Source organism: Gossypium arboreum, chromosome 4, assembly GCF_025698485.1.
Source record: "Gossypium arboreum isolate Shixiya-1 chromosome 4, ASM2569848v2, whole genome shotgun sequence".
Classification (NCBI taxonomy): domain Eukaryota; kingdom Viridiplantae; phylum Streptophyta; class Magnoliopsida; order Malvales; family Malvaceae; genus Gossypium; species Gossypium arboreum.
Genome location: NC_069073.1, coordinates 106,760,290 through 106,780,282, shown reverse-complemented (window position 1 = coordinate 106,780,282; position 19,993 = coordinate 106,760,290). Strand labels below are relative to the sequence as shown.

Below are 19,993 nucleotides of genomic sequence, written 5' to 3'. Positions count from 1 at the left end.
TAATACTAAGCTGTTGCCATAGATGACATTCAAATTGAACCACAGCAGGGGGAATGCAAGCCACCTCCAATAGATCTCTAAGCTTATTGGAAGAGAAATTGCTAACTCCAATAGCTCTAGCCTTGCCGGAGTCATAGAGTGCCTCCATTGCTCTCCATGTACTGCCTATGTTGGAGGCTTGAAATTGTTGATGATAATTATTAAATTTGAATTCAAGTAAATGGAAACTCTTCATCTAATATTTGACTATAATTATTGCATTTCACAAGTTATCAACTTGTTTAACAAAAATAGGAACAAGAAAATTGTATTTTACTCTTGTGAATTATATATATATCTACAAATAAAGTTTACTTACAAGTGCATCAATCTCAATTAAGAAAAAAGCTTTATTAAACTTCAAATTTTGAAGAAAAGGTGATGCTGCTGCAACCTCCAGGTTCCAGTGCTTTGTTCCTCCGGGTACTTCACTTTGCAAACTTAACATCCGGGTTTCTCATTGTTTTGAGCCACATGTCGGCCATTACTCTCGAGGAAAGGCTCCACAACAAATCTTGTCCCTTTGACACTACTTGTTTACCTTTTCTTCCAGACTTGCCCAATCCGTATGCTACGAGCCACTGCATCGCAGTTAGCCTGTGCCTTTCGCTATCCCATATGTTCCTTTTTCCAGGTGTTCCTACCTTCAAGCCTCCAACATGCAAACTCATCACTTTAAACCTCTTTTCTTCGTCATTCTTCTTTGGTTCGATGTCACCACTTGACGCATGAACGAGTGCTAATACAGGGCCTCCAACTGCCTCGTATCGCCTTAAGGGGTCACGTAGTTGCACGACCAATGCTAGCGTCAGTGTTTCCGGGTCGCCTAGCTGATCTTCGGAAGAAGTCAAGCCGTAGTCCTTAGTCCAATTCTCAAGTGGAATAGCAGAATCAAGTGGTTGATCTTGTGTTATTGCCTTTCCACTGAAAGCTGAAACATCGAAAGGTGGTTCTTCTTCTGCCATTTCTGCTTGTACTTTCAAGGCTTCAACTGCCATTCCCTCAATCTTTTGCAGCGAAAACGTTAGAATTTCCTCAGCCGTCAATGGGTTTTCGCTCACATTCCAAATCCCAGTCGCGATCCTCTCTTTCCTGCCGGTGTTCATCGCAGTCGCCATGACTTTTACAGCTGCAATGGTGCGAGCTGCACTCGAGTTAGCACCTTCCTTGTTTCTCCCTTGGATAATAGAAGAAGCAATTCCTTCAAAAGCTATCTGCTCTGCAGTTTTACCCATTATTTCATCCAGCGGCATCGAAGATGAAATCTGGGAGCTGAGTTTCTCAACTCCAACGGCTGCCATCTTCTGAAATAGTTCAAAACCATTCAATGATTTATCTGATGGTATAACCAGTGGTTTCGACACCTGCATAGCTAATTTTGGCATGTCTTTTCTAGCAACCAAGGAATCCAATGGATTCACAGCAGCTAAGTAGCCTCCATCTCTTGTTTGAACCACACAGCCTAGCCCCTTTCCTAGATCAGGGAGATAAGCTTTAGAATCAGAATCACCAGCGGTATCATCCTCAGCTTTGTCGAGTTGAAAATGTGGAATATCTTTAAATTCATTGCTTCCTTCATCCTCTAACATCTGGAGAAATTCCCTTGTTACAGTTTCTTCATCAGCATCCAGCCTTTGTGATTCTGTTTCTTCATCAGCCTTGACAATCTTTTCATCCCCCATCATAGATTCAAGAGCTTTAATCTGCCGGGCAATCGAATCAAGCTCAGTTAACCTTGTCTTATGTAACTGATCATTCACCATCTCCTTGACAACCTCACTTGAAACTGATTTATTGTCTTCGGGTTCTTCTTCCTCGGCTTCTTTGAGTTCTTTCTCTTGAATTTCGACCCCCTTGTCTTCAACATCAAACTCTGGGAGGTCAATCTCTTCCATCTTTTCCGGTTCTTCTGATTTCTGAACGCAGACAGAGGATGAAGGAACCGTCGCCGGTTCATCGAGGTTCAAATCATCTAGTCCTTGAAGATCAGGTGTCACCCCTGTTTGTGAAGGAGTCCAAGCTTCTGATCGGCTCATCATCCTCGGACTAGGAACACTAAAAGATGTTTTCGATTGCTTACGAGCAAAAGATGCTGAAAAATTCTTGGATTTGGTGCTTTGCAATCCCCCCGAGGCTTGATTGTAAATACCAATTCCTCCATCTTTTTCCATGATCTGAAATCCCAATTTCACAATGAGTTCTCCCCCTTTCGCCTTCCCTAATAGATTGAAACTCATGTCCCATTGCCGAACCCGAGTTCCTTCGTAGCTCTTCTCCACAGACTCCTGAATAAGGAGACTCAAATCCACAGTGTTTCTCCCAAAATCAAGCTCTTCAGCATCAACAGCAACCAGATAGATCCAAAACGGACGAGGCTCAAATTTCGTAGGCTTTCCATTGCCAGAACTGCAATATACATGGCACCTAACAAAAAGAGTCTCTTCAAAATCCGCAGCTCCTTGTGATACCCGTGACGGCATGGTGTTAACAGCTCCATCTTTGGTTTCTTTCTTCCGAACACAAACGGAAAGTCGCAGGCCATTCATGGAAGCAGGAAGGCCTTGCGCAGTCACAACTTCAACAGATAACAAGCAGCTCAGCTTTTGCATCCCGATATGCGTAAGCGCTCGAATCGGCTTCCAATTCCATATCCCTTTCTTTTCAGTTGACACAGCTTTCGCTTCTAGCTCATTTGGTCTCGTGGCCTGAACCTGGTTATCATTCTGGTCGTCAGCTTTTGGTCTGGAACGCCAAGGTGACAAAGACAAACGCCGAGCTCGGGGCCTAGCACTGTGCTTATTATCTTCAAATTTAACTTCGGGGACCTCATCAGTAGGTGGAAGAGAAGACCGAGAAAGAGCAAGGGAAGCAGTTCTTCGAGTAGTGGAGATGTGGGATTGGTACAGGGATTGACTAAGTGCTTCCAGTTCATCCAAAAGCTGAGTATTGGAGTTTCTCCGACCCGTTGCAGTTGCCATGTCGAGTTATGAAAATAAGAATTGGTGATGTTGGAATGTGTTGCAGAGAAATGGAAAAAAGAAGATGAAATGAGAAGATAAGGAAAAGACATGGTATGAAACGCTGTTGTGTGGTGGAGAAAATGAAAGGGAGGATGATGAAAAGTATGTGTGGTGGAGAAAGTGCAGTGAAAGAGGATGAGAAGTGGCTGTTTCTGGTCCTTTCAATAGAATTTACCAGTCACTGCCACCAAAGGGAGATGATAAACATGTGAAGGATAAGAGGAAAACGTTGGCTTTCTCTCCCTCTCCAACTCCGTGTTTTGAGAGTGATGGGGATGCAGGAGAAGCAAATATGGTCCCCATACAATTTAATATTGGTTCTACAGAAGCGGGGGATGGATCATTTCAGAAATTTCTTCAGTTTCTAGTCCCCAATTTTGTTGAGTTTTATATTTCTTTTTGACCTGAGACAGCATTTATTTGTCACATGGGCCTATGCTTGTTTTACTTTTACACCCAAATTTTAATCTTTAATATCATTGAAGTTTTAAAATAATATAAAATATAAAAATATATATCGTCTTTCACTTTTTTATTTTCATTTATAAATTTAAATTTAAATTATATTGATTGTAAATTTTTTTAATGAAAATTTATAAATTCTAATATATCTCTAAATTTTTTTTAATTTTATAATTAAACTTCACATTTCTCCACAAAGATGATACCCTAGTTTGACTATTCTAGTATGGCCGAGGACCTTGATTAGCTATCATCATCATCATCATATCATCATTTACTAGTATTCCAACATTCTCAATTCCATTCAAGCCACCTTCTCCTACATTGTTTTCTCTTCCACCATATCATCCTCCTCTTCCATCCTCTCAATAATGTCGGTTCTTGTTTTGGACATCGTTACCATTAGCACAATCTTTACCATACATGATATTCAAATCTTCAAATTATGGAACTTGAACGGGGTTGTGTTCTTATGACTCTGCATACATACTAAATTAATAAGTAGACATGACTAAATATGAAGACAAATTTAATAACATAATACTTTATATAATCACTTTGAGAAATTCATCACAAACCGCTTGCTCTGCTATCACCACTCTTCTTATGGCATCTCGTCTAAAGTTGCTGGAGTGCATACCATAAATCATGTCAGATACAATTGACCACTTCTTTTTAAGAGTCCTCAATCTATTGTCAATGTAAGGCTTGATACTAGAAAAAAAAAAAGAAAAGGGAAATTTCAATTGTAACATTTTCTCAAGTATAGATAGATATCTTTTCCTAAAGCCACAATAACCATTGTGATTACCTAAGTGGTACAATTCAACAAGGTATTCAACTAACATTTTTTCTCCGTCATCTGTCCAATGTCTTTCATTGGACTTACTACTTGAATTCTCACTTTCAAATTTCACCTCTAGGTTTGTCATTCTACATATATATGTGAAAGTGGAATAACATAATATATCACAATTGTTACCAGATCATATATAAATGAAATATACAAATAAAAAAGTATAAATACCGAAAACAAATACATTTCATACAGTTACAAAAATAATATTTATGAAAAGTAGTTTGCACATTGCAAACTAAACTTAGATCTTGTAACATCCCAAAATTTTCACTCAGGTTTTGTAACATCCCAAAATTTTCGGTTGGACACATGACACTATTCTAGTAATGGATACTGTGAATCAGTGAGAAAATTTGGAAAATGAGTTGGATAAAGAAACCTTATTGAATCAAAGTTTTTAATTGCTATGAGAAAATTTTGAAAAGAATTTACACGTAGAAATGTGACAAAAGGACCAAATTATAAATTTTGAAAAGTTTAAGGACTCAAGTGAAATTTTGACCACCATGGGAAAATGAGCTATCAATGATTATTTTCCATGGAAACATATTGGATTATATGTTAGTGTCAAGTAAACCATTTTGGACTAAATTGAAAGAAATTTGAAAGTATAAGGACTAAATTGTAATTTTTTAATTTTACTAGGTTAAGGGAAAAATTGTAATTCTCACCACTCAAGGATTTATATTAAAGATTTATTATGAATTATGAACTTGAATTGGTTTAAGTATCAAGCTTTGAGAAGAAATCGCTAAAAAGGGTAAAAAAGGGAAATATGGTAATTTTATCGTAAAATGGTAGTTTGGTAAATTCTAGATAATTTTATGATGGAAATGATATTTATATATGATATTTGGAATCTATAATTATTTTGAACCGTGAGAACCCCATATTAAGGAAATGTGCTTCAAATGGACAAATTTAGACTTAAGTTGTTAGAGCCCACATGTTGATATTTTTGTAGGAAATAAGAACTCCCATTGGCCCCATCTTCTATTCTTTTCCAGCCAGTAGAAGTAGCCATTGTTTCCATTGTTTTGCTTTTTCATCTTGTTGATTATTTCTCCATTTTCTCTAAAAAATTCCACTACCCACCTTGAGTTAATGTTGAAATCCTCATGAAATCAAACCCCCTAAGCTTATTTCCTTCACCAATTGTAGAAATGAAAGCTTAGGATTTCATTGGTTTTAGTGGAATACTTGAGTGAGAAAGCTCTAAAAAGGTAAGAAATGGTTTCCTACGCCTACATTAGCTTGATATTTACTATGATTTGTCATGAGAAAGTTTCGAAGGAATTTATATTATTTTTTAATGTATTTTTTTGTATAGAAATGTGGAGATGATGATTTATGGAAATTATAAGCTTGAATGATGATGGAGTAGAGCTCATGGAAACTTGATTAAGTGCTTTAGATCATCCATTAAGGTAAGTACCTTAGATAATCTTATTTATCTTATATTAAAGTTTATGGACTACGTAGAAATATAAGTGATAAATATGGAATGGAAATTTGTAATAAACATATGTGTAACACCCCTAACCTATATCCGTTGCCAGAATAGGGTTACAGAGCATTACCAGAATTTACAGATCAAATACAAATATTTCATACCATTTTATATTCATATAAAAACTAATCATAATCAATCATATTGTCCCTTGTATGAGCCCTCAAGGCCCAAAATATGCATTAGAAACAAGTCTGGACTAAACTGAGTATTCAGAAAATTTTTCGCAAAACTTCAAAAATTTTTCCTAAGTGCAGAGGACACACGCATGTGTAGCCTGGCTGTTTGGCTTACACAGTTAAGAGACACTCCCGTGTCTCAGTTCGTGTGGGCATTCGAATTAGGGTCACACGGCCGTGTCCCAACCCGTGTCCAAATTAGGGCTCTCACTGACTTCGGTCACATGGCCAAGCCACATACCTGTGTGCTAGGCCGTGTGAGCATACTGACTTACATTAAATAGGTGCAAGGGTTACAAGGCCAAGCCACACGCCTCTGTCCTAGGCCGTATGAAAATACTTGAGCATTCTGTTTTGTAATTTTTAAGATGCAGAGGACACACGGCCAGACCACACGCCCATGTGCTAGGCCATGTGTGACACACGGCTAAGACACACGCCCGTGTCTCTGCCCGTGTGGAAGAAAATAGGTCATTTTTCAAGCCTCTTTTCTCATCCAATATGTTTTTCACCTACATTAACACTTCAACACTTTCACCAACCAATACAAGACATTTAAATCAAGCTAAGACCAAGTTTAATACATATCAAAATGTCCAATTCAAATCCTAAAAGTAGAACTAAACTTGGGCTCAACAGGGACACGCCCGTGTGGGGTGGCTTAGGCCGTGTTAGTGTGACAGCCCAAAATTGACCCTAGTCGGGAAGTGGTTTCGAGACCGCTAAACCGAGTCACCGAAATGTTTGAATGTAATATTTATTGTCTAGAATATGTAATTATGAATGTGTGAAAATTTCAAGTTCCGATTTAGCCGATTGCATGTGAATTCAGTTAGTAGGACTTGTGTGACACTTTTGAAAAGTGAAAGGCTAATCTATAAGGACCTAATAGTGCATGTAGTCAAAGGGGAGGACTTGCATGTCAAATTCCCTCCCAAGTTGTAGTGGCCGGCCATGACAAGGAATCATGGGCTAAACATGTCATGAAACATGTTTTGTTGGTGCATTAGGGAGAAACAATAAACAAATAAGTATGGGTAATAAAGAAAGAAAAAAATGTGTGTGTGTGAGTGAAACCCCCATTGCCGTGTATTGTGGAAGAAAAAAGAAAAAAATTGTTCATCCATCTTTTCATTCTCTCTTGACCGAAAGTACTAGAGGAAGGAAGGAATTTTGCTTCATGTTTGTTTTGGAAGAGGATTAGGAAGAGATTGGCTATACTTGCATCAAGATTAAGGTATGTTTGAGGTTGTGCCATGAGATTCATGCATGTTTTTAGTTGCTAGCTTGATGTTCTTGGTAGCCCATGGTTCAAATCTTTGCTATGTCATGGGAATGAAATTCGGCCAAAGTAAATGTGGTGTTAATGCCATTGCATGCTAAATATCAAGCTTGATAATGATACATGTGATGGTGGATTGATGGCTCTTGGACTTTCTTTTTTGTATTTTTGAGTAAGACATTAAGTTCTTTGCTTAATCATGACCAAAATTATGGTGTTGTGATGTATTCGGTCATGGTATATCCATGAGTATGATTCATGCATGTTGCATGGTAGGTAAGATTTGAGCTTTGGATATGTGTTTATATTTGGATATAAACAACTTGAGATTCGCCCTTGCACCTACATGAATATATGTTTGCACATGATGAATTGGTATGACACATGTACTATTTTAAGGTGTATATTTGCTTGTGATGTTGTTTGGTTATGAAGTAAATGAGAGATGTGTATTGAGCTACAATATGTAATCGTTAGTTAGTAAAATGTATGCTTTTTTTTGTGTAGTATTAAGTGTAAAATTGGCCTCAACATAGACATGCATATTCGGCCAAATGAAGTAGATTGGTGTGCATGTATTCGGTTAGAGGCAACCATATTGAAGCCTTATCTTGGCTTAGATTGTTGACTAAATGGGTAATAAGTGAGGATGGTTGCCGAATATACAAACATACATATGCATGTTGTGACAGCCCAAAATAGACCCTAGCCGGAATGTGGTTTCGGGACCACAAAACCGAGGCATAACAATAATTTAAAATTTATTTCGATGCCTATAATATGTGTGTATTCATGTATGACATTTTTTGATGATTGATTTAGTGTTATAAAGGTGAATTCCACTAGAAAGGACTTAGTAGTGAACTTTGAAAATACGATAGGGAAAGGGTGATGACTAATTAAAGCATGCATGCAAAATAATGGACTTGCATGTCAAATTCCCCTTTTACAAGTAATGGCCGCCATGACAAAGAGATATGGGTTAAACATGTCATGAAACATGTTTTGTTGGGCATTAGGGAGAAATAGTAAACAAATAAGCATGGGTAAGAAAAGAATGAAAAAAAATGTGTGTGAGAGAGTAGCATACCCCATTCTTGGTGCAACCAAGAAGAAAACAAAAAAAAAAATTTGTTCATGCTTGCTCTCTCCTTTTGGCCGAAAATACTAAGAGGAAAAAGGATTTTTGCTTCATTTCCTTTGTTTAGAAGAGATCTAGAAGGTGATTTGGCTAAATTTGCATCAAGATTAAGGTATGTATGAGGTTGTGTTGGGAGTTTCATGCATGTTTTGGTTGCTAACTTGATGTACATGTTAGCCATGGCTCAAATCTTTGTTATGCCATGGAAATGGTATTTGGCCAAAGTTGTTATAGTGATAAAGCCATTGCATGCTAAGTGTGAAGCTTGATGATGATGCATGCAATGATGGATTGTCTACTCTTGAGTAAGATTTTGAGTTTTCTCTTTGTTTTATCATGATTGAAGTTGAAAAGGAGCATGATTGTCATATTCGGCCATGATGCATTCTTGAGCATGATTCATGCTTCTTGCATGTTAGTTAAAATTTGTGTTTTGGATGGCTATGGACACCTTGAAAATTCGCCATGCTCATATATGCATATATATGATTGCACATTATGTTTGGTTATGAACTAAGTGATGAATATATTGGTTTAAAGAAGAAAATGTGGAAGAATGCTTGTGAAATTGCAAGCACAATTGACCTACCTAGCACACATATAAGTGCTTGATGCTATATTATAAGTTTTGGGCCACAATGTGCAAAGCATTAATTAGTAAATTGCATGCTGTTTTGTGAGGTATTAAGTGCAAAATTGACCTCAACATGTACATGAATATTCGCCTTGGGTAGCCTATTGAAGGCCTTAGCATTTCCTTGATGCTCAAATAAATTGTATTGAATTGCTTGATGTAGTATAAAATGTGCATGACCATTGTGTATTCAAGCTAAAGAGTGGCCATATGACCATTTAAAATCCTTGTCATATTCGCCATAAGCAAGCACAATGAGGTTTTAATAAATTGAATTTGTTTGAATTAGCTCAAGAGCTAAGAGGGCCACAATTGGACAAGGGAAGGAAAAGGTGATCGAATAGCCGAAAAAGCCGTTCGACAACATCCGAGGTAAGTCCTCAAGAAGTGACCTTACTTGAATTATGTGAGATGAAGTATGGATGTGTATGATTATTGATTTATGTGTGTATGAGAAATTGAATGATACCCGCTAAGTCCCAAGGAGAATATGCTTGTGATTATATGTGCGTTTGAGCCTTAGTAACGAAAATGAAATATGTATGTCCAATGATTATTGATGTATGTGTACATGAGAAATTGAATAATATCCGGCTAAGCCTCAAGACAATTATGCTGGAAATTATATCCGGTTAAAACCCAAGGCAATTGTGCTAGTGGCTATATCCTGCTAAGACCAAGGCATTCGTGCGAGTTATTCTATCCGGGCTAAGACCCGAAGGCATTTGTGCACGTGATTATATCCGGTTATATTCCGAAGAATCTTGGGCTGGAGGTGAGTGTTGGTTGCTGTAATGAATTCAATTAGTACACTCGAAAAGCCCAAAGGATAAGGTACGTTATATGTGCATTGGAAAGTCGACATGTTTGAGCAACATTCGCTCAATCGACTAATGAATTTCAGTTATTGATACTTTGTGAAATTATATAATGATGAAGTGTGAAGTAAGAATGTGTATAAATGAAATGATGCATTTGGCTATGTGAATGTATTGCTGTAATTAGAGTTGATTATATTCCTTAAGACTTACTAAGCATAAAATGCTTACCCGTTGCTTTGGCTCTCTGTTTTATAGATTTATTTCGATAGCAAACGGATTCGGGATCAATAAAGTCGAAGTCATCCACACTATCCACGCCTCTATTTTGGTATAAATTTTGGTTGAACTTTGAAATGGCATGTATAGGACTACCCTTGTTGGTTTAAAAATGTGGCGATGTATATGTATACGACCATGCGAAAATGGCTCGTAAAAGGAAGCATGAACTTAGACTATTTGTGGTTTGAATGTATATATATGGTGTCATGATGTGATTATGGATCGGAAATGGGAGTGTTGGTCACATGATCAGCCATTGGTATGGTTAAAATGATCATATGTGAACCTATGTATGGCAAGACTAGTTGGTTGATGGAGACTACAAAAATAGATAAGACCTACCTTAAAACAGATGCTGCCAGCTGCAGTGACGTGAATGTGAAAATCACTAAAAATTGTAGGAATGGTATTAAATAGTGAATAAGCTATGTAAATGAACCTTAATGAGTCTATTTTCATATGGAAGAAGCGAAATGATCATAGGAGTTACATGTTAAGAGATATTGAAGCTATTGTGAAACAGGGCCAGAACGGTTTCTGGGTCCCCTGTCGCAACTTTAAAAATTCACTATAAATTATCCAGAAAGAATTAGGAGACATACCTTATATGTACAGATTCCATTTTGAGTCTAGTTTCATTAGAAATAAACGGCACCAGCATTAAAGCCCTGTACAGAGAGATATTCAAGTTATACCGTGAGAAGGTCAGAGCAGTCGATCCCTGTAACATGGGTGACTTTAACTGATAAACTGTACCAATTGGCCCAACCAAAAATTCTAGAAATAAATCCATGGATGGATATATGAGTATAAATTAAGGGAAAATTTACGAAACCAGTTTCTGAGTTTTGAAACTCGAGATATGATTTTTAAGGTGACAGTGACGCAGTTTTCCAGCCTGACTGGAAATGTCAAATGGATGGGCAAAACAAGTGAACTTGGCTTGTTAACCCCTCGTGTCCGACATCGGCGATGGCCTCGGGTTCGGGGTGTTACAATTTTATTGGTATCAGAGCCACGGTTTAGTCGATTCTAGGACTACCGTGATGTGTTTGGGGTCTAGCTATACATGCCATTAAATGATGAATCGATAGTGTGGTGATTTCGACAATTTGACTTTGTGTTTGTTTATAGCAATGGATCCCGATCCCAACCGAGCGATAGCTGATGATGTGGAGAGTGTGGCGCTGCTCGCGCAAGAAGGGACAAGGTTGGCGGACTCTCAACCTATGGCCAACAATCCTAATGACGAGGCTAGGCAAGCCTTTTATAGTGTGATGAACGAATGGTTTAATCAATACATTCGAACCAACACTACTGTTCCACAACCTCCATTCCCGACAAATGCAACCCCGCCCTACAATACCTCCGGTGACTGACCAAATAAGGTCAAGTAAGCCCCAATCGATAGGATTCAAAACATGGGGCCACTGAATTTAAGGCTACGGATGATGATGATGCCGAAGCGAGCTGAATTTTGGTTAGATAACACTATCCGGTGCTTGATGAGCTATCCTGTACACCCGATGAGTGCTTAAAGTGTACCATCTCCTTGCTACGCGAGTCCGCCTACTATTGGTGGAGTACTCGACTTGTGGTGCCTAGAGAGCAAGTGACTTGGGAATTCTTTCAAACCGAAGTTCAAAAAAGTATATCGATCGAGATTCATCGACCAAAAGCGGAGGGAATTTCTTGATCTTAAGCAAGGTTCTATGTCCGTTACTGACTACTGAACGAAAGTTTGTGAGGCTTAGCCAGACGCTGCGAGAATGCATTTCGTCCAAGCTATTATGTGTAAACGCTTGAGGATGGGCTGAATGATGATATAAGGATGTTTGTTGGCATTCTCGAGATACGAGAGTTCGTAGTACTTGTTGAGCGAGCTTGTAAAGTCAAGAGCTTAGAAAGGAGAAACAAAAAGTGATGTGGGAACCGGAGAATTCGAAAGAGGTCCTCGGAAAGTCTCTTCAACAAGCATCGAAGAGATTTCGAGATGATGCGAGCCGGTCTAGAGGCGTTTGGGCTTTTCTAAACGAGGACGCGATCGACCCCTGTGACCACACGAGTCACCTCGATCGCGGTGGTGGAAATGATCGCCGAGAGAGGCGGAGTGTCCACATTGTGGCAAATGGCATTCGGGAGCTGTTGGTTTCGTGATCGCTCTCTGCTATAAGTGTGGATCGGCCGACCACTTTATGAAGGATTGCCGAGGATGCATGAGCAGAATGTAAGTCGAGTGCAAACCCGGTGCTACCATCGCTCGAGGTAGGCCACCTAGAAATATGGGCAATGTCGTTGGCGGTCGAGAGGATCTAGAGATGCTACCATCGATCCGAGGCTCGTGCTCCTGCGAGGACTTATGCCATACGCGCACGCGAGGATGCCGCCTCTCCGGATGTCATTACTGGTACTTTCACTCTTTTCAATACAAATGTGATTGCTTTGATTGACCTGGTTCTACTCATTCATATATATGTGAAACCTTAGCATCCAAAGAAGACTTGCCTATTGAGTCTCTTGAGTTTGTAATTCGGTATCAAACCCTTGGGTCATTACGTGCTTGTCAACAAAGTGTGCAAGAAAAGTCCCCTAGTGTTCCGAGGTTCTTGTTTTCCGGCGGACTTGATGCTTTTGCCGCTCGATGAGTTCGATGTTATTCTTGGTTTGGATTGGTTGACCATGCACGATGCGGTTGTAAATTGCAAGAGCAAGACTATCGATTTGAGGTGCGCGAATAATGAAATAATTCGGGTTGAGTCCACGGACTTAAAGGGTTGCCACCGTAATATCGCCGATGTTGGCCCGTAAATATGTAAGAAAAGGGTGAAGCGTACCTTGCGTCGTGCTTTCGATGACAAGGAATCGAGAGAAGAAACCCGAATCTGTGCCCGTGGTTTGTGAATACTCGGATGTTTTCCAAGAAGAATTGCGGGTTTACCACCGTTCGGAAATAGAATTTGGCATCGAATTGGTACCGGTACCACTCAATTTCGATAGCTCCGTGATCGTATGGCACCAACGGAATTAAAGGAGTTGAAAGCTCGGTTGCAAGAATTGGTGGATAGAGGTTTTGCTCGCCGAGTTTTTCGCCTTGGGGTGCGCGGTGTTGTTCGTGAAGAAGAAGGATGGAACCATGCGATCAGTAGATCGACTATCGTCGACTTAACAAAGCGACGATAAAGAACAATTATCCGTTGCCACGTATTGACGACTTGTTCGATCAACTGAAGGAGCCTCGGTGTTCTCGAAAATAGATTTGAGATCGGGCTACTATCAATTGCGAATCCGAGATTCGGACGTGCCCAAGACCGCCTTGAGCGAGATATGGTCACTATGAGTTCCTAGTGATGCCGTTTGGGCTCACTAATGCCCTCGGTATTTATGGATTTAATGAATCGGATCTTTAGACCATATTTGGATCGATTCGTAGTCGTGTTCATTGATGACATCTTGGTCTATTCAAGAAATGAGACCGAACATCTTGAACACCGCGGTTAGTGCTACAAATTTTACGGGACAAGCAATTATATGCTAAGTTCAAGAAGTGTGAGTTCGTTAAGAGAGGTTAGCTTCTTGGGTCATGTGGTATCTCAGACGGTATTCGAAGTCGACCGAATAAAATTTCAGCCATACTTAATTGGAAGCCTCAGAAATATTCTGAGGTTCGAGCTTTTGGGGCTTGTCGGTTATTACCGATGATTTGTAAAAGGCTTCTCAACGATAGCCACGATGATGAAGGTTACTCCAAAAGGACGTTAAGTTCGAATGGATTTGAGAAATGCCAAAAAGTTTCGATCAATCAAAACTTATTTGATGAAGCCCCAATTCTAGTGCAACCCGAGTCCGCAAGGAGTTTGTCATCTATAGCGACGCCTCTCTACTTGGGTTAGGTTGCGTATTAATGCAAGAAGGTCGAGTTGTGGCCTATACGTCGAGGCAATTAAAGCCACATGAGAAAAATTATCCGACTCATGATCTTGAGTTGGCGCCATCGTATTCGCCTTAAAGATTTGGCGACATTACTTATTTGGTGAAAGGTGCCATGTATACTCGGATCACAAAAGTCTCAAATATTTGATGACCCAAAGAGACTTAAATCTGCGACAAAGACGTTGGCTCGAGTTGTTAAAGGATTATGAGTGATCATTGACTATCACCCGGAAAGGCGAATGTGGTTGCGGATGCCTTGAGTCGTAAATTGTTATTCACTTTACTGAACGATGAATGTGCACTTGTCCGTCCAATCCGACGGTGTGTTAGTGGCTGAATTGAAAGCCAAACCATTATTGACACACCAAATTCGAGAAGCTCGAGAAAGTCGACGACGAGTTGGTTGCAAAAGCGGGCGCGTGTGTTCGAACAAGGACTCGGAGTTTCAAATCGACGATGACGATTGTTTGAGGTTCAAAAGTCGTCAGTGTGTCCCAAAGAATTGAACTCATTTCGATAATTTTGAATGAAGCCCATTGTAGCCGAATGGCAATCCACCCGAGAGTACGAAGATGTACAATGATTTGAAACGTCGGTTTTGGTGGCATGGTATGAAGCGAGACATCTCCGACTTTGTTTGAGATGTTTAATATGTCAACAAGTGAAAGCGGAACATCAGTGCCTTGAGGATTACTTGACCAATCACGATACCCGAGTGGAAATGGGATCGAGTCACAATGGACTTTGTATCCGGACCGCCATTGTCGACAAGTAAGAAGGATGCGGTTTGGGCCGTGGTAGATCGATTGACTAAGTCGGCCCACTTTATCCCGTCGTCTGATTTTTCAATGGACAAACTAGCCGAATTGTACGTTTCTCAGATTGTGAGATTACACGGGGTGCCTATTTCCATCGTGTCGGATAGAGATCCGAGATTTACCTCGCGATTTTGGAAAAAGTTGCAAGAAGCTTTGGGTACCAAGTTGCATTTCAGCACCGCCTTTCACCCCCAAACCGATGGTCAATCCGAGCGGATAATTCAGATACTTGAGGATATGTTAAGATGTTGCATCCTCGAGTTTAGTGGTTCATGGGAACGGTATTTGCCGTTGATTGAATTCGCTTACAACAACAGCTTTCAATCAAGTATTAAGATGGCACCCTACGAGGCCTTGTACGGTCGTAAATGCCGTACACCATTGTTTTGGACTGAGCTCGGTGAAAGCAAGATTTTCGGGGTGGATTTGATTAGGGATCTTGAACAAAAGTGAAAGTAATCCGTGAAAGTCTCAAGATAGCCTCCGATCGTCGAAGTCGTGCGCGGATCTGAAGCGTAAGGATATCGAGTATCGTGGGTGATAAAGTGTTTCTCAAGGTATCGCCTTGGAAAAGGATACTCGAGTTCGGTAGTAAGGGCAAGTTGAGCCCGAGGTTCATTGGGCCATATGAGATATCGAGGCGAGTCGGTCCAGTGGCATATCGCTGATTTTGCCCCGAACTCAAAAGGTTCACGATGTCTTTCACGTTTCGATGCTTCGACGCTATAGATCCGATCCATCGCACGTGATTAGTCCATCGAAATTGAAATTCAAGCTAATATGAGTTATGAGGAAGAACCGATTCGTATCCTATCACGAGAAGTGAAAGAGTTATGAAACAAGCGGGTTCCGCTAGTGAAAGTGTTATGGCTCAAGCACGGATAGAAGAAGCTACTTGGGAGACCGAGAACTCTATGAAAGAGCGATATCCAAACCTATTTACGGTAAGATTTTGAGGGACGAAAATTTCTTAAGAGGGGAGAGTTGTGACACCCAAAATAGACCCTAGCCGGAATGTGGTTTGGGACCACAAAACCGAGGCATAACAATAATTTAAAATTTATTTCGATGCCTATAATATGTGTGTATTCATGTATGACATTTTTTATGATTGATTTAGTGTTATAAAGGTGAATTCCACTAGAAAAGACTTAGTAGTGAACTTTGAAAATACGATAGGGAAAGGGTGATGACTAATTAAAGCATGCATGCAAAATAATGGACTTGCATGTCAAATTCCCCTTTTACAAGTAATGGCCGCCATGACAAAGAGATATGGGTTAAACATGTCATGAAACATGTTTTGTTGGGCATTAGGGAGAAATAGTAAACAAATAAGCATGGGTAAGAAAAGAATGAAAAAAAAAAATGTGTGTGAGAGTAGCATACCCCATTGCCGTGCAACCAAGAAGAAAAAAAAAAAAAAAAATTTGTTCATGCTTGCTCTCTCCTTTTGGCCGAAAATACTAAGAGGAAGAAGGATTTTGCTTCATTTCCTTTGTTTAGAAGAGATCTAGAAGGTGATTTGGCTAAATTTGCATCAAGATTAAGGTATGTATGAGGTTGTGTTGGGAGTTTCATGCATGTTTTGGTTGCTAACTTGATGTACATGTTAGCCATGGCTCAAATCTTTGTTATGCCATGGAAATGGTATTTGGCCAAAGTTGTTATAGTGATAAAGCCATTGCATGCTAAGTGTGAAGCTTGATGATGATGCATGCAATGATGGATTGTCTACTCTTGAGTAAGATTTTGAGTTTTCTCTTTGTTTTATCATGATTGAAGTTGAAAAGGAGCATGATTGTCATATTCGCCATGATGCATTCTTGAGCATGATTCATGCTTCTTGCATGTTAGTTAAAAATTTGTGTTTTGGATGGCTATGGACACCTTGAAAATTCGCCATGCTCATATATGCATATATATGATTGCACATTATGTTTGGTTATGAACTAAGTGATGAATATATTGGTTTAAAGAAGAAAATGTGGAAGAATGCTTGTGAAATTGCAAGCACAATTCGCCTAGCACACATATAAGTGCTTGATGCTATATTATAAGTTTTGGGCCACAATGTGCAAAGCATTAATTAGTAAATTGCATGCTGTTTTTGTGAGGTATTAAGTGCAAAATTGACCTCAACATGTACATGAATATTCGCCTTGGGTAGCCTATTGAAGGCCTTAGCATTTCCTTGATGCTCAAATAAATTGTATTGAATTGCTTGATGTAGTATAAAATGTGCATGACCATTGTGTATTCAAGCTAAAGAGTGGCCATATGACCATTTAAAATCCTTGTCATATTCGGCCATAAGCAAGCACAATGAGGTTTTAATAAATTGAATTTGTTTGAATTAGCTCAAGAGCTAAGAGGGCCACAATTGGACAAGGGGAAGGAAAAGGTGATCGAATAGCCGAAAAAGCCGTTCGACAACATCCGAGGTAAGTCCTCAAGAAGTGACCTTACTTGAATTATGTGAGATGAAGTATGGATGTGTATGATTATTGATTTATGTGTGTATGAGAAATTGAATGATACCCGGCTAAGTCCCAAGGCGAATATGCTTGTGATTATATGTGCGTTTGAGCCTTAGTAACGAAAATGAAATATGTATGTCCAATGATTATTGATGTATGTGTACATGAGAAATTGAATAATATCCGGCTAAGCCCGAAGACAATTATGCTGAAATTATATCCGGTTAAAACCCAAGGCAATTGTGCTAGTGGCTATATCCTGCTAAGACCAAGGCATTCGACGAGTTATTCTATCTGGCTAAGACCAAAGGCATTTGTGCACGTGATTATATCCGGTTATATTCAAGAATCTTGGGCTGGAGGTGAGTGTTGGTTGCTGTAATGAATTCAATTAGTACACTCGAAAAGCCCAAAGGATAAGGTACGTTATATGTGCATTGGAAAGTCGACATGTTTGAGCAACATTCGCTCAATCGACTAATGAATTTCAGTTATTGATACTTTGTGAAATTATATAATGACGAAGTGTGAAGTAAGAATGTGTATAAATGAAATGATGCATTTGGCTATGTGAATGTATTGCTGTAATTAGAGTTGATTATATTCCTTGAGACTTACTAAGCATAAAAATGCTTACCCCGTTGCTTTGGCTCTCTGTTTTATAGATTTCGCTCGATAGCAAACGGATTCGGGATCAATAAAGTCGAAGTCATCCACACTATCCACGCCTCTATTTTGGTATAAATTTTGGTTGAACTTTGAAATGGCATGTATAGGACTACCCCTTGTTGGTTTAAAAATGTGGCGATGTATATGTATACGACCATGCGAAAATGGCTCGTAAAAGGAAGCATGAACTTAGACTATTTGTGGTTTGAATGTATATATATGGTGTCATGATGTGATTATGGATCGGAAATGGGAGTGTTGGTCACATGATCAGCCATTGGTATGGTTAAAATGATCATATGTGAACCTATGTATGGCAAGACTAGTTGGTTGATGGAGACTACAAAAAATAGATAAGACCTACCTTAAAACAGATGCTGCCAGCTGCAGTGACATGAATGCGAAAAATCACCAAAAATTGTAGGAATGGTATTAAATAGTGAATAAGCTATGTAAATGAACCTTAATGAGTCTATTTTCATATGGAAGAAGCGAAATGATCATAGGAGTTACATGTTAAGAGATATTGAAGCTATTGTGAAACAGGGCCAGAACGGTTTCTGGGTCCCCTGTCGCAACTTTAAAAATTCACTATAAATTATCCAGAAAGAATTAGGAGACATACCTTATATTTACAGATTCCATTTTGAGTCTAGTTTCATTAGAAACAAACGGAACCAGCATTAAAGCCCTGTACAGAGAGATATTCAAGTTATACCGCGAGAAGGTCAGAGCAGTCGATCCCTGTAACATGGGTGACTTTAACTGATAAACTGTACCAATTGGCCCGACCAAAAATTCTAGAAATAAATCCATGGATGGATATATGAGTCTAAATTAAGGGAAAATTTACGAAACCAGTTTCTGAGTTTTGAAACTCGAGATATGATTTTTAAGGTGACAGTGACGCAGTTTTCCAGCCTGACTGGAAATGTCAAATGGATGGGCAAAACAAGTGAACTTGGCTTGTTAACCCCTCGTGTCCGACATCGGCGATGGCCTCGGGTTCAGGGTTTTACACATGTGTAATTGAATTATGAATGTTTAGCAAGATGGTTAAACTAGTTGATTTATTGATTAAGCTCAAGGAGTTAAAGAAGGAGAATCAAGCAAGGGAAAGACGAAGGTCATCGAGTAGCCGACTTGGATTGTTTTACCCAACACAAGGTAAGTCACTAAGCATATATTTTGTATTGATTTGAATAGACATAATGTCTATGTAATTATGCCGAAAGGAATGATGAATTTATATACATATGTGTATGTGGTGATAGAGGTATTGAATGAAAGGAAAAGAGGTGAGATGTATTGAGTTGTTGATTTCGGCACTAAGTGTGCGGGTATAAACAATTGTGATCATGAGAATGGCACTAAGTGTGCGGGTTTAAAACTTGTACAGCACTAAGTGTGCAAGTTTGATCATATAGCACTAAGTGTGCGAGTTGATTATATAGCACTAAGTGTGCGGACTCACTATATGCTTTTGAATCACTATTGACACCGAGTGTGCGACACTATTGAGTTGATCACGACACAATGGATCGGGTAAGAGCCTTGAGTTCATGGCTAATAGGCGCTATGTTTATATTTGGGGTTGAGCTTGGTAAGTTTGAGCCTATGTGACAATGTAAATTGAAGTCACGTACATAAGAATTATCGTGGAATGAGTGAAAGGTCATGTAGATGTATGATTGTGACGAAAACAAAATGGTGTATTGAGATGCTTCAATTATCCTATTGATTTGTATATGGAATGTGAATGTGTAACTTGTATGTGATTGAGTCGAAAGGTCTAAGGAACTATGGTATAGTTCGGTTTGAATGGAGTAATTAGCCTCGTTCCATTTTGTTTCCTCTTGCGATAATGTTA

At 39.2% G+C, this 19,993-nt stretch overlaps 1 protein-coding gene across 1 annotated transcript; it reads right to left on the bottom strand.

The window, feature by feature from the left end:
- Positions 1–277: 277 nt before the first annotated feature.
- LOC108460920 (protein PLASTID MOVEMENT IMPAIRED 1) lies at positions 278–3,542 on the bottom strand. The gene has a single exon (XM_017760625.2). The coding sequence runs from the start codon at positions 3,015–3,017 to the stop codon at positions 468–470; it is 2,550 nt and encodes an 849-aa protein (XP_017616114.1). The 5' UTR covers positions 3,018–3,542; the 3' UTR covers positions 278–467.
- Positions 3,543–19,993: the final 16,451 nt, after the last annotated feature.